General features: G+C 35.4%; 2 protein-coding genes across 3 annotated transcripts; one reads left to right on the top strand and one right to left on the bottom strand.

The window, feature by feature from the left end:
- The first annotated feature begins 3,040 nt into the window (after window positions 1-3,040).
- LOC104119578 (zinc finger protein CONSTANS-LIKE 13) lies at window positions 3,041-7,725 on the top strand. Its single transcript, XM_009631118.4, has 4 exons — window positions 3,041-3,883; window positions 5,051-5,254; window positions 6,113-6,387; window positions 7,271-7,725. The coding sequence occupies exons 1-4, from the start codon at window positions 3,338-3,340 to the stop codon at window positions 7,365-7,367; spliced, it is 1,122 nt and encodes a 373-aa protein (XP_009629413.1). The 5' UTR covers window positions 3,041-3,337; the 3' UTR covers window positions 7,368-7,725.
- A 2,337-nt stretch (window positions 7,726-10,062) lies between these two features.
- LOC104119577 (CASP-like protein 1E2) lies at window positions 10,063-11,919 on the bottom strand. 2 transcript variants are annotated; one of them, XM_018778809.3, is made up of 3 exons: window positions 11,739-11,919; window positions 11,225-11,638; window positions 10,063-10,572 (listed from the first exon to the last, which is right to left on the bottom strand). In XM_018778809.3, the coding sequence occupies exons 1-3, from the start codon at window positions 11,768-11,770 to the stop codon at window positions 10,212-10,214; spliced, it is 807 nt and encodes a 268-aa protein (XP_018634325.2). In that variant the 5' UTR covers window positions 11,771-11,919; the 3' UTR covers window positions 10,063-10,211. The 2 variants fall into 2 exon arrangements, with proteins under 2 accessions (XP_018634325.2, XP_009629411.1); XM_009631116.4 differs by having other exon boundaries at window positions 11,225-11,534; window positions 11,739-11,873.
- Window positions 11,920-22,876: the final 10,957 nt, after the last annotated feature.

Below are 22,876 nucleotides of genomic sequence, written 5' to 3' on the forward strand. Positions count from 1 at the left end.
TCAAACTCTTTCAAAACTTTTCCCCGAAAGCCTGTAGTGTATCAACCATTACTTCTTGTACTCAACTCCAACTGCCAAACGGTTTAAATTTCTGCAAATTAGATACAAAGAGCTACAACTTTTATGTTTTTCTCATCGCTCAACTCCTTATAGATTGCGAGATATAAGCTTCCAAAGTCAGCCCTGTGCAGCAGAAATTTCTGGCGATGCACACTGTTGTAGCCAAAATCTGCAGTACCAGCTTCAGTAAATCAATCATAACATTTGGTAAAAATGTCTAAATGATGAATGGTTTATCATTATGGAAATTAGAATCAAAGGGTTACAACTTTTATGTTTTGATAATTTTCAGATTTCTTATAGATTTCGAGTTATAAGGTTCCAAAGTAAGCTCTGCGCATCAGGAATTTCGCACATTGCTGTAAAAAAAATCAGGAGTTAAAAATAATCCGAAACCACTCCGAAACTCACCCGAGCCCCTCGGGACCTCAACCCAATACACCAACAAGTCCTAAAACATCATACGAACTTAGTTGAAACCTCAAATCACATAAAATAATGCTAAAACCACGAATCATACCCTAATTCAAGCTTAATGAACTTAAGAATTTCCAACTTCTACATTCGATGCCGAAACCTATCAAATCAATTCCGATTGACCTCAAATTTTGCACACAAGTCATAAATGACATAACAGATCTATAAAATTTTCAGAATTGGATTCCGACTCTGATATAAAAAAGTCAACTCCCCTGTCAAACTTCCCAAAAATTCAACTTTCGCTATTTCAAGCAAAATTTTACTACGGACTTCTAAAATATTTTTCAGACACGCTCTTAAGTCCAAAATCACCATACGGAGCTATTGGAACCATCAAAACTCCATTTCGGGGTCGTTTACATATAATTCACCATCCGCTCAATTATTTCAACTTAAACTTCCAAAAAAAGATTTGTTCTTTCAATTAAATCCTGAATCATCCGAAAACCAAGCTTGACCACCCTCGCAAGTCATAATACACATTTCAAAGTTGTTTAACACCTTAAACCACCGAGCGGAACGTAAATTCTTAAAACGACAAGTCGGATCGTTACAGATAAATTTTTCTTTTGTTGTCTAATTTATCGTTTTTCAAAATTTGCATTACTAGCTTTTGATTGATAACTGATTTTTTCGGTCGTAACACCTCAAACAGTGACAAGTAAGTTAAATTTTTAATAGAAGGTGTTAACACATAATCCTATGCAATCTCGTATTATTACTTACCCGTGACCGAGTCAAGGATAAAACAATAATCAGAACCTCAGAATAGATATAACTTACTGGTGTCCTGCTCCCCCCCCCCCCCCCCACCCACAAAGAAAAAAAAAGAAAAAAAAAATAGAAGTTCAACTTGCTAAAAGGAAAATAATCAAATTTACTCCTTTGTCTCGTATTAAACGTGAAAAATGAAAAATAAACAAAATTAATAAATGAAAATTGAAAAGCTTTCTCTTTTTCTTTTCTTTTTTGAATAAAATAGCTATAGTAGAACCTTGATTAATTTCATCTTTTCAGTTGACATAAATTTGGACGGAAGGAGTAATAATTAATGCACAAATAAAGGTTGATTTAGAATTTTAAGTTTATAGGTTCCTACAACAATCTCAAGTTAATATACATAATAATTGGATTGACGAAGTGGGTTACAAGATAAATATTGTTATACTTTTAATGATTTTTTTAGTATAAATACAAAATATACGCAATAGTTACTCGATTCACGAAAAGCCGTAAACCTTGCATTAGATCCGCTCATGTGCACAAACACATAATTATCACTATGCCTTAGTTCCAAATAAATTGGTATTGACTATATGATTTTTTATTTTTATATTATTCCTTTATCTAGACTTGAGACCGACAATACAAGCAAATTCACACAGGCGGAGTTAGTTAATGTGTGAGCAGAAGTGGAGCCAGCTGAATTTCAAGCGCTAATAATTGAGTTATAAATTTAATATTTTTATATATTTAATAAATTTATTGATATAATTTTTTTAACTCGTAATTCGGTTTATGCCTCGCCCTTATGCGTAAACACATTTGGGGGTGTGTTTGGTATGAAGCAAAATATTTTTCATGAAATTATTTTTTCTAGAAAATATTTTCATGGAAAATGCGTGATTTTATCACTTATTTTTCCTTGTTTGTTTAGTGAGTGAAAAACTTTTTCTGGAAAATATTTTCTAGTGTTTAGTTAGAGAGTAGAAAATATTTTTTTAGGAAAATAAATCTTTATGCTACTCTCTTCGTCCCTTTCCCCCCAAGTCTCCATGTTATCCTGTACTCCCCCCCTCAATACCTAATATTTTCAGGACTCTATTTTCTTCAAGAATTTAACTATTTTTCTTAAAATTCACACAAATCCAAAGGAACTAATGTGCTGCTTTACTTTTTTACACAAAAATAATGTTGAAATTCGCTCCATAACTAAAGAGAAAATACTCTTTTTTTATTGAAAAAGAAAGTACTATTTATACAACATGAATAAAGTACTCATTTTGCTGAAACAAAAGAAAATATTTTTTTACATCATAAAAGAAAATACTATTTTTGTTGAAATGAAAGAAAATACTTTTTATTCTTTTGTTGAAATAAAAAAAAATATTTTTTACTACATCATTTTGTTGCAATGAAAGAAAATACGTTTCACTACATCATTTTATTGAAATGAAGGAAAATATTTTTTCTACATTATGAAAAGAAAGGTCTTTTTTTTGTTAAAGTAAACAAATATTTTTTTATATCATAAAAAGAAAGTACTCATTTGTTGAAATAAAAAAAATATTTTATTTATAATATAAAAAAAATACTATTAATAATATTTCTTTTTTGGATAAAAGTAGGGGTGGAGGTGAGTTAGTGGGGATGAAAAATAGATTGGGAAAGATTGAAAAAAATAATTAAAAAATATTTTTTTCTAATTAAAAAATAATAAATTCATTAAAAAAATATTTTTCAAAATATTTAAACAACCAAAATACCTCGTTGTCAGTCCAACGCATCGGGAGATATAAACAAACAATGAAAAGTATAAAAGTGCTACAAGCTCCGGAAGATATCTTCCTGGACCCAACCACCCTTGTGAAAAACGATAAGATTCTTGTGCCTAACAACCACTCTGTTCTTTCCACAACCACTGCTTTGCCTAAATAAGAAATACTACTTTCTCATCTTCCAAGAAACTCCTTCCATCTCTACACCAAATTGTATCTTCTTTACAATTAAATAATCATATCATATTTCATCACTAACACACACACACACACACACAAAGTGTACTGCACCAACAGACATGACTGAACTGAAAGAGGATCAAGAAGATCAGAATCAGCAGCCACAAAAGCGGCTCTGTGATTTCTGTGGTGAAAATACTGCACTTTTGTACTGCAGAGCAGATTCTGCTAAGCTTTGTTTTAGCTGTGACCGTGAAGTTCATTCCACTAATCAGCTTTTCACTAAGCATACACGTTGGTTACTCTGTGATTCTTGTGATTCATCTCCAGCTTCTATTTTGTGTTGTACGGACAGTTGTGTTTTCTGTCAGAACTGTGATTGGGAATCTCATAATCTGTCTCTTTCACCTGCTCATGAAAGGAGGCCACTTGAAGGTTTTACTGGGTGTCCTTCTGTATCTGAATTGTTGTCCATTCTTGGATTTGAAGATTTGGGGAAGAAAGCTCTTTTGTATGGTGACTCTGTTACTTCAGATGGAGGAGGCTATGGCTTTTCTGATTGGCTTGTTTGGGATACTCCTTCTGTTGTTAGTCTTGATGATTTGATTGCTCCTAATGATTCTGGACATAATTTTCAAGCTATTGGGGTTCCTCCTCTGCCCAAGGTTCTTACTTTTCACAAACCCTTTTAGCTCCTTTTTCTTTATAGTGAGAAATCACCTTGTCTATCCTTATAGAGTTTAGTATTTTGCTTTTATTCTTGCAAGTGTTTTTCTTGGCTGGTATATCATTTGGTGTCTACTGGGGTGAATATCTGTTTTATCTTGCTCCTTATACACCATATTTTACAGGATTATAAATAAGAGTTTACCAAAGTCTAAATATTTTTTACTCTATGAGGTTACTACAAAGGCGGAACCAAAATTTTAAATTTATGGGTTTCAAATTTTAGGAAAAGCAACTTAAAGGGGTTCTGGATAAATTATTTATACATTAAGTGAATATTTTAGCATAAATATAAGGATCTAAGCCAAAGCTACCAATTCTATTGAACCATAAGTGGAGAGCAAGTTACTGTATAGGTATTTATTTATAGAATTAAGATCTGGAATAGTAACCTAGACAATAAGGAGTGTAGATTAAAATATAGTGATAGAATAAAAATTCTCGATATTATGGTGTAAGTAAGTTAAAGATCCTTGTATTAATAGTTCCATTGACTAAATACTTAATTATTTTCCTTACAACGGTACTATTCTGAGTCATTTTGCACACAACTCTTGACTATTCCAACCCAAAACCTGTAGTATATTTTTAAGCTAATAAAATAGATACCCTTTTTTACGAAATAAATAAATAGCCTTACCGCTTGTTTGGATGGTTGTTACCTATTGTATTGTATTGTTACTTTAAATACAATATTTGTTTTGATTGTTACTTAAATTTTATTGTATGGTATAGTTAAATCCATCGTTACGTAACAACGAAAAGTGTCACTTTACGTAACAACAGTTTTTTTTTCTCATCTTGCCCTTCCTTATTATTAAATAATCATATTTTATCATTTACCATACTTTTTTATATAATAATTCTACTCTGTATCCTATTTTTCCTTAGTAATATTGCAAGTTTATTTTTTATATTGTTAGTGCGTGACATCATGAAAGATACAATCTATCCAAACGTTGTGTTCATAAAATAATATAATATAATGCAGTACAATACGATACAATATATTATGAAACGACATGTAACAACAAACCAAACAAGCTTAGCGGAGAGAAAAACTGCTGAATGATATCTTCTTTTATTTATTTGTTTTTCAAAATCAGAACCGAAATGCTGCATGTGGGAAACACAAGGAAGAAATACTTTGTCAGCTTCGTGAACTATCAAAGTTGGAACCAAATTCTAGTGATGATCAAGATGATATTGTAGCATTTCAGTTCATGGAACCTGCCCAAAATCGTCAATTGGGATTTAAAGGTTCAGGATTTATGCAGAATTCAGAGCACGCTGTAGTTCCTTCATCTGAGGTAAACCTTCCTTTACTTAACCACAATTTCTTTTTCTTTCTCTAGTTAAGGCCATTTCATTTTCTGATAGTCCTGTTACTTGGCATAGTTCAACTTTACTGGAAGGGGTTTGAGGAAAGTTCATTTTTTATACCAAAAGCTGTATCTGCAACTTGGCTGTTAAGTTTCTTACTTTGTTTTTAATGTGATCTCAACATTGCTCAGAGGGAAATGAGAAGTATTTTACTTTTTGCCAAAAGTACTGAAGAGCATTCCTATATTTTTAATATTTTAGTTGATAGGTGCATATCTTCTTGTGTTATGGCTAACTAGCCATTATGTGGTGGCAAGGTTTTGCTACCATTAGATTATCCATTGTATCAGGTCTGTTTAAGCTTAGATGGGGTTGATTCTTGTCTTGCGTTATGTGAAGTGTGTGTTCCAAGCACTTCCCCTTGAGCAATTTGGAGATTTAGTATGTTTCCCTACCTATTTCAAGGCAATGAAAAGCATGTTGCATTGAGCTTTAGTTGTTAAGTAACATCTCACCACCCAAGGGCTAGTTAAATTTCTAGTTGCAAGCTTTTGATTAATTTTCCACCTAATTTCCCAAAAGTGTTATGCTTATTTTACATGTATAGATTTTTTGTATATCTGGAGTGGGGCACGTTTAAGTACTATGTTGCTTTAGAATCACTGAAGTTGGATCTGTCCTATAAACAGTAAAGATTATCATCACTGTATTTGCTTTGTGGACACAATTAGCTGCACTCATCTTTGACATAGTTTCTATCCTCGTAAAATGATCTCAAAAGTTACAAAGAGGAATTGCTATGGTTGCTGTGGTGAACATCACGTAATCTTGGTCCTTGCCTGCAGGGAAGTGCCTTTAATTGGTGCAGTGATACTGGCAAAATCACAGATCAAGGCTTTTCTTCTTCTTTAGCAGATTGCTTCATTGAGACAAAGTGTTTACTTCCCGACAGAGATTCAGATGTTGGTGATGCTTCTGGTGGAGCAAATGAAGAACGATCTCATAATCCTCCCATTGCCGATACATTCCAAATGGTACCTAAAGTTGCTCATCGTGAGTTAAACAGCCAAGAAAGAGAAACTGCTGTCTCACGGTACAAGGAGAAAAAGAAAACAAGGAGGTATAGACACTTGCTTTTTCATTCTGTGTTTAGTCCTTTCAAGTTTCAAGTCTGTGGTGTATCAGTGTATAAGCCTCCTGTGATATTCAAGTCTAAATTTTCTAAATTGCTTATTGCTATCTTTTAAATGTTTTGAATCTTAGGTGTTAGCTTACTGGGTAAGGGTTATTTGCACCTGATATGTTCTGTTTAAACTGTTAGAGTTCCGGTCCAACAAATAGGCAAGACACACTTATATACCTGAAATATATAATTTGTTTGTGGTTGTTTGTTCCTGATGTAACACTCGGCACCTCTCATCGAATGGCTATAGTTCCTTTCCAAATTACAGTACTATAGCTTCATCGGAGCCATTCACAACATTATAGGATGGACGATTTGGTGGCACATAATGTTATATATCTGGTTAACTCTTCAGATAATCTTAATTACCAATTTATCCTCAGAGAACAAGTAATGAAGAAGAAAAGTGGCAATCTGCAAAGGAGCAGAAAGTTATCGAAAAAGGCTACTAAGCTTGTTTGACACTTCGAAATTAATTGTGAATAAATGTTTATAAATCCTTTACTCAACAAGTTCCTGATAATGTTTATAAATCCAATTAATACCAATCCAAATCACATAGCCCATTTAGCTGTCTTCTTATGCCTTCTTCATATCAACTGTTAGAGCACATCCAAGCACGCTTTCTGTATGACAATATAAAACTCAACCTTGCATCAAAAGTATGATTTACCTACAATCCTGTTGTTCAAAAAGTCAAAATAGGAGATGCTTTATCCAGGGCTTTTAAAACATTATGGACCAGTTATTGTTCATTCTGTCTTGATTGTGTTGTCCTTTTATTAACTATCATGTTTCTTGACTGAGATGTTTTCATCAGATATGAGAAGCACATTAGGTACGTGTCGAGGAAGGTTCGGGCAGAAAGTAGGACAAGAATCAAGGGGCGTTTTGCCAAGATGGACATGCATCAGTAATGTCAAAGGTTCTTTTTCCAAATAAGGTTGCGGAAGCAAACAATCCAGGACATTCTGCTGGATCATTGGTATACCGTAATGAAGGTTTTGTTAGTTTGTTTCTGTGGCATTGTTCAAATCTTTTATCAGTTCTCCGCTTCTATAGAGGCAAAAGGGAATCCTTTCTTTCAGCATGTACCTGTAGTAATTTGTAAAGATAAAAGTTGATAAGTCATGTAGCTAGCTGTGTTAATAGAAGAAAGAGATGAGAGTGAGATTTAGTATAGATGTTTTATCTATAGCTTTCTGTGGTATGTAGGCTTTTACTGCTCAGCTCATACCTCATTGACACATCTAATCAAATTAGTCCACTTCTGCATTCTGTGTTTTTAACAGCTGGTTCATATCTTTTTTGGAAATTCTTTTGTTAGTTCCATTTAAACAATTAGACTGGATTGTACTGACCTTTTTTTCGCATGTGTGAGCGTGATGAGTAGAAACTCGCGATTGTTTTCTTCCCGTTCTAGTCATTTACTCATTTGATATGGTGGAATTTCAATTATATCGACTCTTGAGCAGGGGCGGAGCTAGGTGGGTGGAACTTTCAGGCGGATCCAGGATTCGAAGGTTGCGGGTGTCACCATGTTATGCATACAATATACATGTCAGTAGCTACAAAGACAGATTAGGAATAATGGGTCGGTTCAGTTAGTTTTTGGTTAATTTGAATAGGCCTTTCATTCACAAAGCAAATAAGTTCGATTTTAGTTCAAATTTTTAACGTTTAATTTAAACGCATTCTAAATAAAAATGCAAAAGAAAAATAACATTTCATGAAAGAGCGCCTCCAATATAAATATTTGCTTAAGAAGTACCTTAACTGCACTATATATTCTTTGTTAGACTAGATTAATTTACTTGTATTGTTCTTTGTTTATTTTTCCATCTTAATTGTTGAGTTATATGACAATTATTTTCAAAGAAAAACCTTCAACATTCAACTTATGATATTCGACTCAAAACTATTATCAATCAAGCCATTTAATTTATTTTCAAAACCCAATAGAAGATATTGCTCAAATTATATTCCAATATATAAATTAATATTGTTTCATTAAAAATAAAAAAATTATATGCTAATTAAAATCAATTCAAATTACCTATAGAAAATAATTGTTCATAAAGTAAGGTATAATGAAAGAAACAAAATGAGTACTGAAAGTTAAGAAAATGAAGAAGAGAGGCTTAACAAGTAATAAAAGGAGGGAAAGAATCGAAAAAAAAGGAAAAGAGGTGAGGCCCTAGGGCTCAACTGAAAATGAAAGAAATCGTAGTAAGTAGAAAAGAGGAAAAATCGAAGGAGCTGCTCCAACAAGGAATCGAACTTGCATTCATGAGGCCAAAGAAAGCCTTCAAAGGGAAGGCTAAACCAATGGTACCCACTTCCACTTTGTGACTTTTGGGTGCCACTCTATCCATTTATACGTTTCTTCACAGAGATATTATGTACATAGTAAGAATTTTAACGAAGCAAGCGGGTGCCGTAGTACCCCTACCTCATAAGGTAGATTCGCCCCTGGGTGGAAGGGATTTCAGTCGAACCCCCTTCGCTCGAAAAAGTTATACTGTATATAAGGTTAATTTTTTTTTTATGTATATTTATTAAATGTTGAATCCTCTTAGCTTCTTTACGTATTTATTTTTTGAATTTCCTTGGTGAAAATCCTGCTTCCGCCACTATTCTTGAGGCAGGTTGATAAAAAGTTCTGCTGGTTTATGTGCTTCTTTGCACCAATATTAACCTCTTCACTGCCTCCTCTTTCCCTTTTACAACTCATAAACACTTATCTTTCTTGTTTGTGTTAAGTAAATGGACTTTGAGCTGAACTCGACTCTAAAAACTAGTTAGTGTAGCACGGGTCCCACATAGGGAAACACAATAACAGCGATGAATATTAGCTCTCATATTATGTTAAGAAAATGGACGTTATAGGACATAAAATGAGACAACCCATATGACGTGGCTCTCATATTAATGTGGGACAGTTTAATATTTATGTTCTTGCTCTGCAACTATGCCATGTTGAGCATATCATTTCCGGATGCATATTTTTGGTTATTGCTATTCAATAGCAGGAAGTCTAGCTTCAGATCCATCTCTCCAGGATATGAACAAAATATGATGTTAGGTGAACTGATAATGCTAGAAAGAATTTCAACCTATTTTAATAAGAGATACGAGTGCTGAGTACATGATATAATAATCAACTTACATTATTCAGAAGGACGAGAATTGCTTCAACACCATGACTAACTTATAAAGATAGGTATAAAGATTTTTTCTGGTATCAAAGCAATTTAAGTTATTTGTAGTGCTCTTGATTAAGAAGAGGAACCTTGGAGCAACGGTAAAATTGTCTTCGTGTGATCTATAGGTCAAGGGTTCGAGCCGTAGAAACAACCAATAATATTTGCATCAGATTAGGCTGTCTACATTATACCCCTTGGAGTGATGCGGAATGTTTTGTGCACCGGACTGCCCCTCAGATTGATCAAAAGCCAGTGCCTTGCCTTATTAGGCAGGGGTTTGCCGACGTTGCTGACAATATTTGTGAAATTCGGTTTGGTAGTAATTCCATTAATTAATGGTAGGTGCATTAGTGTAGTTCATTAGATCAGCTAGTGAGCTTTTTCAAACTGCAATGTACTGGCTATGTAGCCTACAAATATTGCTGATAAATAACACATAAATAGAACGACCATGAGTACAAGCTGCTGCTGTTACGAACAAATTCGAGGGCCATCATATAGCTCTTTTGGACTTATAAATGCAACAAACACCCTTTTATCTTTCGGCCTAAACACTTAATAATTTAGAGAAGCTGTTCTGTGAAGATTCAAAGGGAGGAGCAACACAAGGCAAAGAAAGAAGAAAGAACCGAGCATAGACATAACAAGAGCAGCTCCCCCTTGGATGCAATATCTCTTGAAAGCGTAACAAACCTTGTGCCAATGCGTATGAGAGTTGCCATTCAGAGCAATGACTCCAATTGCAGCTGAAGCCCCGTTGGCCGAGAAGAGCAGCGCCACCATTGTAAGATCTAGAGCAATAACAAGCATAGAAGAGCATGTCCAATTTCTTCTACTTCCACCCATATTTAGAGCTGGAAACGCCATAGATGTTGCTGCATATGCACATGCTATTGCATTCACTACCACAAAGTACCTGTCGTTAATCCGTACAAAACGTTTAACTTCTACACACTGACAGTGCAAATAATACTTTTATACAAGTCCCAAACTAAGAGAAATTAAAGCTCTAAGGAAGAACCCTAGAGCAACAAATTGGAAATGTATTCCAAAAGATCTTTTCTTTAACGTACTGTGGCGCCTATGAAAGTTACAACGTAACATAGACATCAAAAGGAAGGTTATTACATGGAAAATTACTTAAGTGATTAGAGCGATAGATAGAATTGACTTCTACCTAGCAAGGAATTAACAATGACTGATTCATCGATTGATTGAATAATGTCAGCAACATAAGTGTTAACCTGATCAAAGGCACTCGTTGCTTTTTACAAGTAACAAAATAATTATATACTAGTGATCATATTTTATTCAGATAATGCCACAGCGAGGAATTCAGAAATTTTGGAAGCTTAATATGCTCAAAAGATGCCTAAAGATATTGTAAACTATGTCAAATAAAAGACAACTACTGAATAATTATCCATAATAAGACAATTTCCCTGCTAGGTTTAAAGTATGAGGATACTACAAAAATCATTTATGTAGTGAGTGCTGTACACATAATAAGTTGAACTCATATTGCAGATGACTTTGTATAGTATTATATGCTAGAATAATTCGCTTACACAGTGGAAGACATATAATTCCATTTGGCAGTTAGAGTAAGGTGCAAAGGAGGTAAGCCGTCTACGAGAGTTATGGGAACATCCTGAGTATCTTTGTTGGTGCCAGCCACAATAGCCGCTACTAGAGTGAAAATTAGGCCCATCATTCTTAAAACCATTTCATAGCTTCTACAACTATTTTTTGGCTCAGAACCTTTAATATCAGCCCCATTATTTAACTCCAGTGTCTTCATTTTCTTGATCTCCTCGCTGCACCCATCAAGTTCTCCTCCATTTGTATCCATCATATATAATGTTGCAATTCTGAATTCTTGATAATAAAGATAGAGGGACAGCGTTGAGTATAATATATAGACGAAAGTACATAACAAATATCTCACGGAGCAGCTAGCGACAGGTGGTTGCGTGCAGATACTGTAAGTGAATAGAGGAGTAAATAGAGATCTGTAGCAGTACTAGTGCTGCACCAGAGAAATGAATTATAATGGGATAAATGAGGTAGTTGTCTACTTACCCTGTAGCGTCGGTTGGCGGGTAGTGTTGCATTCAATTCAATCAACCAAGTTTTATTCTCAAACTATAGTTGATTTCAGTGTGGATGAGAAGGAGAAGAGAGAGCAAGTTGTGCGTTACTATTAATCTTTAGACTGTTTAAAATTTAAATAAGTTTCATATATATGACTGCTGAAAGTGTCTTTTCATACAGTTTTGTATGTTCTACATTATATACGTACGCTATTAGAATTTCTTTTATCTTCTGAAATTTTCACTTCTTATTTTTGGGGAACCTGAATTTCAACCAAGAAGAATTTTCATAAACCACTATAATTTAGAGCTTAGTAACTATAATTTGTCTAATTATCATCCATAATTATTATTTAATTGCTATTAATTTGTATCACTTGTATTCAAACGCGCAACAAATACAACATGTGTCAATTGTATTCATTCGCGCAACGAATACAATGTGTATCAACTGTATTTGTTCGTGCAATGAATACAATATGTATCAATTGTATAACCAAGGTAAAATACAAGGGTGTATACAAAGGATACAACTTATCGCTTGTACTTGTTCGCGCAACGAATACAACTAAGGCGAAATACAGAAAAATAAAATGTTCTTGTTGAGAGTCGAACTCAAGACCTCCGCTAACTAAGCGGACGCTCTAACAAATTGAGCTACGAGAGCTTATTGCTCTCTTATTTTAGTTCAAAACAATAATCTCTTATTTCATGGATTTGCTATAAAAATCAAATATAGTTACGAATGGTAAATTTGCTGAAAGTATAGCTACGAATGATAAATACAATATAAATATTTAATGTGTCGCGTAATTTTCCCAAATTCCAAAGGATCTTTGTCACGATTCTGGAAAGCAAATTCCTTAGGACAGCTATGCAAATATAGTGCATGCTTAATTAGATCAGAGCACGGCCTAATGCATATTCATTACTAGGAAAATTCCTTATAATTTGGGTAATTTGACACGAGCGATCAACAATAAATTCTCTTTCTTTATTCAGATTTTGGAGCAGCTACAATTGTAGATGAAGTGGGGCTTTTGCATTCAATGAAACATCAATTATTTGGACATACAAAATTTTAACAAGGAAAATAATGCACGTTATCTTGTGCTGGTTGTTCATTGCATTAAATTCTCCATACACGACCAGCTAGCTCAAGTTGCAGAGAACTGTTTTATCGAGATATTAATGGATGCATGCCTTGTTGTACAAACAGGAAAACTCCATGTGGATCCCTTTGGAAGTTCTTGTCTTCCTTTGCAACATCTCGGCTGGATGCCTTTCTAGTTTCGTTATGTACATATCAACAACAACAGATCAAAGAGTTTCTTTGCTAATTTTATATTTACGCTAAATCAATTAATACAAAAAATATATCCTATATGTAAACTTAACTAATTAACCATGATTAAGTCACTCTCATCACTTTAATTGCAACTCGTAATGTTTATTTGGTCTAAGGTAAATATCAGATGCGGATAAATATATCCCTTATTGTCATGTCCCCAAAAACATTTTCATGCAATTAGGGATTGGTGTTTAGCCCAAAAATAGTTTTTGTGGTCAAAATCAATATTAAAGAAAATCGGATTTCTAATAACCAAATTTACTTCACTTTATCAAAAATGCGAGAATAAAATAATCAATTGAATGATAAATGAAGGAAAGAAAACTTATTGTTAATCGCTGATTTCTCCCAGAATCATGGATTGGAATCTTCAATCAAGTAAAAGTAAAAGATTGATTGCTTATAATTGAGAATATTCACACGATCAAATAAGGTAAGGGTCCTTATATTTATATATACACGGCTTTAACAGTTCCTTTACTTAATTCTCACCCGTTACTAACATTAACTGCATTAATTGCCCGCTACTAAATCTACTCGTAACAATTATGGTAATAATAGGTGACCGCACATAATTAGGGTTAATGTCGATTTCCTTTCCATATTTATAACTCATTCATGAATCTACCCCTTTTATGGTCTTCATGCATCTCGTGCTTACTTTTTCTTTCCCAGCTGTCAGGTACGGTATCTTTTTTACGTGCCTCATCTTCTTTCTTTATTGACCCGATATGGATGCCACCTGTCATTATACTATCAATCCACGTGTAATGTCTTTTTTCCGCCAATACAGATAGTCCCCCTCACTTTTTAAATATTCTGAATTGAATATTCGGGAAGTGGTAAGCGCATTTATGGCGGGAATATCTTGCTTCCTCTTCCCAACTATCATCATGCTTTCTTCAGAAACGATGAGACGTATGTACTTTCCATTTAATGCTTAAAATACGTACCCCGTTATAATTGGCTCTGCAGTTTGTAGCATCTTTTTAGGATTTCCTGCGACTGCGTCGGTACGAAGTGATGGTTCCATAATGACGGTTCACAATGACGATTCTTATCTACAAAAACAGTATCACAAACCACTCAAAAATTCCTTCTTCTTCCTTGCGTTCATATTCCATCCCTTCCTGCAATTTTTGCTTTCTTTGTGTTTTCATCATTAAAGATGACTTCCCGCTCTTCAAATCTTTCTCCATCATCAGACCCTCCGCAAAGTAGTTATTGTTGATGAAATTCCTCTTTCTTCTGCCTCAACCAGGAGTAGAAGAGGAGGTAGACTTCGTAGCTTAGGTTCTTTATCTAACCGTAGCTCTGCCCCTGCAAAACCTTCTTCTTCTAGAGCTAGAACTTCAACTACTCCTAGATCTTCCTCTAGAGGGAAAGACCATAATGAACCCTTACAGAAGCCTGATGTGTTTGAAATTATTCCTCGGGATTTTTCTTTTATATCGGACTGTGAAGCTATGAGAAAACAAGTTTCTTTCATAGCACCACTTATCATTATCCTATTTTGATTACTCATGGCCTTCTTCCCTTAGTTCGTCATGAATGTAACTGGAAACCTAATTTCCCTATGGCAGCTCCTAGTACTGATGATCAAATAACCTCTTATCATGAAGGTTATTCATTTGTTTACACCTACCCTTTTACCTTAGGATTCAAACCACCCATCGACCCAGTAATTATTGAGTTTTGTCATTACTTCAATGTCTGTCTTGGTCAAATAAGTCCAATTATGTGGATGGTAGTAGCTTGCTTTCGTTATTTGTCAAACCTGGTCTCAACTCCTTTTACTTTTCAACACTTATTCCATCTATACTCAACGAAGCTTTTTCGCGAAGGTATTTTTTCCTTGTGGCGATAAGCAAGAGAGTTTTAATCCACCCTGAGGATGATCTCGAACGTGGCTAGTATGCCCGGTTCATGGCTGTTCTCACTCGTGACTTAGTGGGTGACGAAAATATGCCCTTCCCTGAGAAGTGAAATTTTGCACGTGAGTATTTTTCTCTACTTTTTTTACTTCCCACAAGGTTTTAATCTTTCTTAGACATGTTTTTTTTTACTTTTCAGCAATCATGGAAGTTTTCGGAGAACTTTCTGACTTTCATAATTGGGTAGAAAAATGTTGACTGCTGCCCCCATGGAACAAAGATCCTGAAAATTTCTCTCCCAGAAGTTTGTGTGGAAAGTGAAGACCCACGATATTTTATTTTACCATGACTTTATCTTATTGCATTTCTTTTACTCTAACCTTATTTTTTGTTATTTTTAGGATTTTCTTCTCGTGGCACTAGCCCCGCTTCTACTAAGCTTTTTGTTAGCACTGTGCAGGAACAAATTCTGAGCATGTCCTCTTCAAAGAGGAGGAATGCTGAAACTCGTGACTCTGAATAAGAAGAATAAGAAGATGGTGAGATAGCTCTCTGGTGAGGAAGCCAAGTTAGAAGACGCGTGGTTCTTGATGATGAAGCCATTGTTCCTCAAGACCTACCTTCAGGCTCCGTGCCTTTCAATCTTGTTGATGAACTGGGAAGTGTCCATTTGGACATATCTGAAGATGAAGATTTTAACCATTCTGGTAATCCCCCCTCAAGTCATTTTGATAGACTCTTCGCCCAAGGATTTGAGGGTGAAGAATATTTTGGCCCTGTTTCTGAAGAACCTCCCCTTGCTAGCCTTCCAATAACCCCCGTTGCTCATGCTATTAATCCTTATATTTCATCTACTACCACACCTGCGGCTGTTTCTGTTACCGCACTTGATGCAATTCTACGTGAAGAAGCGAGCCCTTCTAGTAGGAGAAGAGGTATGAAGCAGATTTTGATCGAAGTCCCCGATGGTGAGAACTTGTTAAAGAATTCTGGCCGAGATGCGGTGTGGTTTAAACCATTGATCGGCCCCGTGGAAAAAGAAAAACTTGAGTCTCATAACTCTCTAACCTTAATGAATGATGTTATTCATTCTGCCCTTAAGGTATACTTCTCTTCTTATATATTTTCTCTTCTCTTATAAGTTTGTAACCTTCTTTCCTTATTTTTATGCAGATCAATTTAACAGGTACAGAGCTAATGGGAAGGATTTCTTGGACTGGGCAGCAAGTGGAAGAGCTGCGTACAAAGACTGACAACTGGAAGGAACAATTTGAAAGCCTCAAACTCGAAAAAAGGGCTTAGCTGAAGAAAAAGAGGCTCTGGAACAGCAACTCAAAATTACAAATGCTGAATTAGTTGTTTCGAAGGCTTCTTCCAATCAAGTTGAAAAAGACAAGGATAGATTGGAGTCCTCTTTTGCCGAGCAACTTTCGAGGGCTACTGAGGAGATTAGGAGCTTGAAAGAGCTTCTAAAACAGAAAGAGGTGTACGCTGGTGATTTAGTTTAGATTCTCACCCAAGACCAAGAGGATTTTCGTGCCTCTTCTAATAAAATCAAGTTCCTCGAGGGCTCTCTTGAACCTTTGAAGGCATCCTATGAAGTTTCAGAAACCGAGAAAGAAGACTTGAGGGTTGAAATTTAATAAGTGGAAAATGACTATGAAGCTATCAAAGACAAACTAATACTTGATATTAGCTGGGCTTTTCTGAATACCCGTCTTGAGACTTTGACCGAGGCTAACCAGGAGGGTTTTGACCTTGAGGCTGAAGTTGCCAAAGCTAAAGAGGCAATTGAACAAACTCATCAATGTTAAAGTTTCTTAACACCCGAGGACGAAAGTTCCATAGGTGAAGGAGATGGTCACGTAGCTGATCAAGCAGATGCCCAACATTCGTCTTCTCAAGTTGATCCTTCTATCTCTGCTAATGATGCTCCTTAGTTTTTCACTCTTTATCTTAGGAATTTACTTTTGTTGGTGTTGATGAAATATTTTGTTTTTGCTTTAAAGCAGATCTTAGGAAGTGTTTCCTTCCCTGTTTTTGGGATGTTAACATAAATATTGTTTTGTTGCATACCTTATACAATGCCTTTTTGCTCTTTAAGTTCTTGAGCTTTTACTTTCATTCAAAATTATTTAATATACCGCGTCTTAATATGAACGGGCTTTTTAGAAAAAGAGGGCCCTTTTATATTAACAACACTAATGAAGATGACGTCACATCTTCATATTGGTGCAAAGGTACGGAATATGAAGTAATTTGAAGAAGTTTTATTTGAACTTTCAAACAAATATTAATGTACAACATTTTCATAACTGCTTTCTTTATAGTAGGTTTACAAGTACGGGTACAATTTCCCTGTGACTAAATTTATGGCCTTAACCTAAAAGCTCGTGGGAGTTTTCTGCACGTTCTTCAGCTCGTTACTTCTAATTCTTTATGCAAGCTTGAAAATTTCATATTTTCTTCAAGCTTTTTCCTTTGGCTAAGCTATGGTTTCATGGTGTACATCTTATTTCTTTGTGTACTTCTCCATATGCATAGTCCCCCTAGTGTTTGAGCATTGAAGCATGAAATCTTAAATACTGGATCAGCTCCTTACTTTGGTCCTTTCCCTGAAAAATAAAATATACACAAAACTGAGAGATAACATTTTAGATGATGACTACTTAACCCTTTCCATCAGAATTGTTATAACCTGGACCGGGAATAATCAAGTATTCTACGTGTCTTTCGGGTTTAATGTCACCATATGGTACGGGCTAGCTTTTTGCCTATCATCTAAAATGGTTACTAAAACTTAAATAAACAAAGTAAAAAATGAACCTCTATGATACCGGGCTGTGGGTGTTAGCTTCTTCAGAAGTAATACCTCTTCAAATGAACTGCATTCCAATGAGATAGTAACACATTGCCATCCATAGTTTCCAACTCATAGGCTCTTTTCCAACAATGCCTTTAACTCTATACGGGCCTTCCCAATTCAGACTCAACTTTCCTGTATTTGCCGTCTGTGTTGATCGAAACACTTTTTTAGGACAAAGTCTTCAATCTTTAAATACCTTAGATTTGCCTTCCTGTTGTAGTACCGTTCAATCATCTACTTTTGTACTGCTATCCGAATCAAGGTTGCCTCCCTTCTCTCTTCTGTCAAATCTAAATTTGTACGAAGTTCTTCCTCATTTGACTCCTCATTTGTATGTGTGTACCTTGTACTCGGTTCTCCTATCTCTACTAGAATTAAAGCCTCAGCCCCATAAACGAACGAGAATGGTATTTCTCCCGTGCTTAATTTTGTCATGGTTCGGTAAGCTCATAACACCCCAGGTAGCACTTCTCCTTTTGATTCTTCCAATCGTTTCTTCAGATTATTGATGATGATCTTATTTGTTGACTTAGCTTGTCCGTTAGCTATAGGATGATAAGGTGTTGAAGTAATTCATTTAATTTTTCAGCTATTGAAAAAATCAATAACTTTCGCACCTACAAACCGCGACCCATTATCGCAAATGATTTCCCTTGGGACTCCAAATCGGCATATTATATTTCTCCAAATGAATTCCATAACTTCTTTTTCTCTTTTGAAGGCGCCCGCTTCTACCCACTTTGAAAAATAATCCGTTAGATTAACAAAAATTGTACCTTCCCTTTGGCTAGAGGTAGAGAACCTACGATATCCATTCCCCACTTTATGAATGGCTACAATGATATGATTGAATGGAGAAATTCCGCTAGTCGATGCATATTATTTGCATATCGCTGGCACTTATCGCACCTTGTTACAAAAGTTTTTGCTTCATCTTCCATTTTTGGCCAATAGTACCCTGCCCTTATCGGTGTTTTTACCAACGATCTTCCCCCGGCATAATTGCCCAATGTCCTTCGTGCACTTCTCTCATCACATATTCAGTTTGCGATGGACCAAGACACCGTGCTAAGGGTCCTCTAAACATTTTACGATACAAAGTTCTATCTATTAAGCAATACTGAGCAGCTTTCAATCATAGCAATTGGGATTTCTTTTTATCCTCACTCAAAATTCCATACTGCAAATAATTCACAAACTCGTTTCTCCAATCGCAAGTTAAATTATTAAAATTTACCTCATTCTTGTTTTGATCAAGGGTTGAATGAAACAAATATACCGCAATCACATTTTCTGTATTTGGCACATCAGCCATGGACCCCATATTTGCCAATGCATCAGCTTATGCGTTTTATACCCTGGGTATTTTTATAGCCTTCTAAGTCTGAAACTGCCTCGGTAATTCTCGTAGTTTTTCTAGGTATTGCTACATTCGTGTCTCTCTTGCCACGTAATTTTCTTGTATTTGGGTTACTACCAGCTGCGAATCCCTTTTGATTTTGATTTGTTTAATACCAAGATCTCTCGCAAGTTCTAAACCTACAATCACAGCTTCATACTCTATTTCATTGTTAGTAATTGTATAACACTTTATTGCATATCTTATAATCTCTCCCGAAGGTGAAATTAAAATAACTCCCAAACCTACCCCTTTTACATTTGAAGAACCGTCTGAAATAAGGTCCAAGTCCGTAGATTATATCCGGTAAACACTCGTACCTTTTTTCCGCTTTAGAAAGTAGGTTCGAGCTGAAATCTGCTACAAAATCCGATAATACCTGAGACTTTATGGCAATTCTAGGCTGATAGATAATATTATATTCACTAAACTCTATGGCTCATTTAGCTAATAATCCGGATAATTCTTGCTTGCTCAATATATTCTTTAGTGGGAAAGCAGTTGTAACAGAAATAGGATGGCATTCAAAATAGGGTCGTAACTATCTTGATGCCATAACTAATGGTAATACAAGTTTTTTCTAAATGTGGATACCATGTCTCGACATCTAATAAGGATTTGATAATATAATAGATTAGAGATTGCTTACCCCTGTCTTCACGTACCAGCACCGCGCTTTCTGCCACTTCTGACACAACTAAGTAAATAAGCAATCTTTCTTCGTCCCTCAATTTTGGTAATAGGGGCAGTTTCGATAAGTATTACTTCAAATCCTTCAAAGCTTGTTGATATTCGTCAGTCCATTTAAATTAATTTTTCTTTTTCAATATTGAAAAGAATTTATAATATTTTTTTGAATATTTGGATATAAACCTTCCTAAAGCTGCTACTCTATATGTTAATCTTTGTACCTATTTTGTTGCTTGTAAATACATCAAGTATTTTCTCAATTGCTTTGATATGAGTGGGATTCACTTCAACACTCCTGTTAGAAACAAGAAATTCCAAAAATTTACCTGAAGTGATACCAAAGGAACACTTTTCCGGGTTTAGCTTCATGTTATACTTGCGGAGAATTTCGAAGGTTTCAGTCAAGTGTTGGAAATGATCCCCTGCTTGTGCTGATTTGACCAACATATCGTCAATGTAAACCTCCATGATTTTTTTCAAGTGTTCTTGAAATATTTTGGTCACCAATCTTTGGTACGTTGCCCCAGCATTTTTTAAAATGAAAGGCATGGCCTTGTAGCAATAAGTCCCCCTGTCTATATTAAACAAAGTCTTTTCCTCATCTAGATGATCCATCTTTATTTGATTATAACTAGAATATGCATCTAAAAAATATAAAAGTTTATGACCTGTAGTAGAATCAATTAATTGATCTATATACGGTAATGGAAACGAATCTTTAGGACAAGCTTTATTCAAATCAATATAATTCACCCAAATTTGCCACTTTTCATTTTTATGGAACTACGACAATATTATCTTACTAGTCAGGGTGCTTTACCTCTCGTATTGAACCAATTTTCAGAAGTTTTTGTACCTCATCCTGGATTACTTGATTTTTAAGTGATCCTTACTTCCTTTTCTTTTGTTTGACAGATGGGTGCAATGGGTCATCATTCAGCTTATGAGTTATTACCTCCGGTGGTATACCTATCATGTTTGAATGCGACCAAGCAAAACAATCATCATTAGCACGTAAAAATTTAATTAATTTACCTCTCATTTCCAAGCTCAAGTTTTCTCCGATGGAAACGTTTCTGTCAGGACAGTGGACCAATATTATAACAATTTCGAGCTCCTCCGTGGTTGTTTTGATATTCTCATTTTCCTCTGGCACTTGAATGATATCAGGCCTCGAATCTATATCATCTTGACTCTTGGATTTCCCGTTGAGGTGGGCATTGAATTATCCTCAACTGAGTTCTTTAATTGCTATTTCGTACCTCCATCCTCGGATGTTGTACTCGCGATCGCAACTGAATTGATATCTTGTGATGCTTGTTGATCTCCCCTGATTTGACGGATTCCTCTCTGTGATGGGAACTTAACTACCTGAAGTAACGTTGACGAGACCGCATCCATGTTATGAATCCACGACCTTCCCAAGATTATGTTGTAGGCCATGTCTGCATCTACCACGTGGAATTTAGTGTCTTTGATGACACCTTCTGCAAATGTAGCCAATATGACTTCTCCTTTCATGACGACACTTGAATTATCGAACCCAGACAGTGACTATGTTTTTGGTATGATTATGTCAGTTGTTTGTATATCACTCATTACTCTTAGCAGAATGATGTTTACTGAGCTACCTGGATCAATAAAAACTCATTTAACATTAGTATCGTGAACAAGTAAAGATATTACCAGTGCATCATTATGAGGAATGATCAAGTCGTTCGTGTCTTCATCGTCAAACATTATGTTATCTCCTTCAAAAACCTGACGAACTTGTTTACCTTGGGTAACGGTAACCTTGGATTTCTTTCTAGCTGTCGTGTATGTTACCGCGTTAACTTCTTCAAACCCGGTTATAATATTTACCGTTCTCTTTGGTGACGGGGGTTTTGGTGGTTCTTGCTTGTTTTTCATGTAAGATTATTTTCCTTTTTCACTGAAGAGATAGCCTTGCTTCAATAGATACTTAACTTCTCCCTCTAGGTGCCTGTAATTTGTTGTTCTATGGCCATGATCATTGTGGAACTCATACCAAAATTCCTGACTCCTATTGATGGGATCTGACCGTATCTTTTTTGGCTACCGCACCTTGTCATCCATTCCTCTTAGAACAACTACCAACTCTGATGTACTGACGTTGAAACTATAATATTCTATTTTTGCTTGAGAGTTTGAATCGTTGCTTCTGGTTGTGTCCCGTTCCCTTTTGAATCGGGAAGAGGAACTCATCGCTTTTTGTTTCAATATTAAATCAAACCGTGCATGTTCTTGTTTAGATCGGGAATCTTGTCCTTAGGTCCCATATAAGGCTCGTACCTATTCTTACCAGACATCGTTTCTGTTTCTGAACATCTAGATCTGTGTCTTTCTTCTACCTTTGGATAGGTAACCATATCTTCTTCTATTCATAACTTCGTATTGTATCAGTTGTACGCATCATTCCAAGTGGTTGCAGGAAAATTCTGCAGACTTTCTTTTAATCTTCTCATGGCTTCTGAACTTTTTTCATTCAAATTACTTGCAAATGCCATAGCCACCCAGTTATCAGGTACTCAGGGCAACATCATCCTTTCCCGCTGGAATCTATCCAAAAATTCCCTGAGCAATTCTGTGTTTTCCTGTTTCAGTTTGAAGATATCTTCCATCATATTTTCTACTTTTTGGGCTCCCAAATGTGATTTTAAAAATGAATCTGCAAGCTCAGCAAAAGAATTAATAGAATTTTCAGGTAAGAATGAGTATTACGTTAATTCCCCTTTTGTGAGGGTTTCGCCAAATTGTTTCATCTAAGACTGACTCAATTTCCTGCCTGGTTAAATCATTGCCCTTAACCCCTATGGTGAATTCAGTAACATGGACTTGTGGGTCAGAGGTCCCATCATATTTAGGGATATCAGGCATCTTGAACATTTTGGGAATTGGTAAAGGTGTTGCACTTGGCTTCTAGGGT

This window comes from Nicotiana tomentosiformis, chromosome 1 (assembly GCF_000390325.3).
Source record: "Nicotiana tomentosiformis chromosome 1, ASM39032v3, whole genome shotgun sequence".
Taxonomy (NCBI): domain Eukaryota; kingdom Viridiplantae; phylum Streptophyta; class Magnoliopsida; order Solanales; family Solanaceae; genus Nicotiana; species Nicotiana tomentosiformis.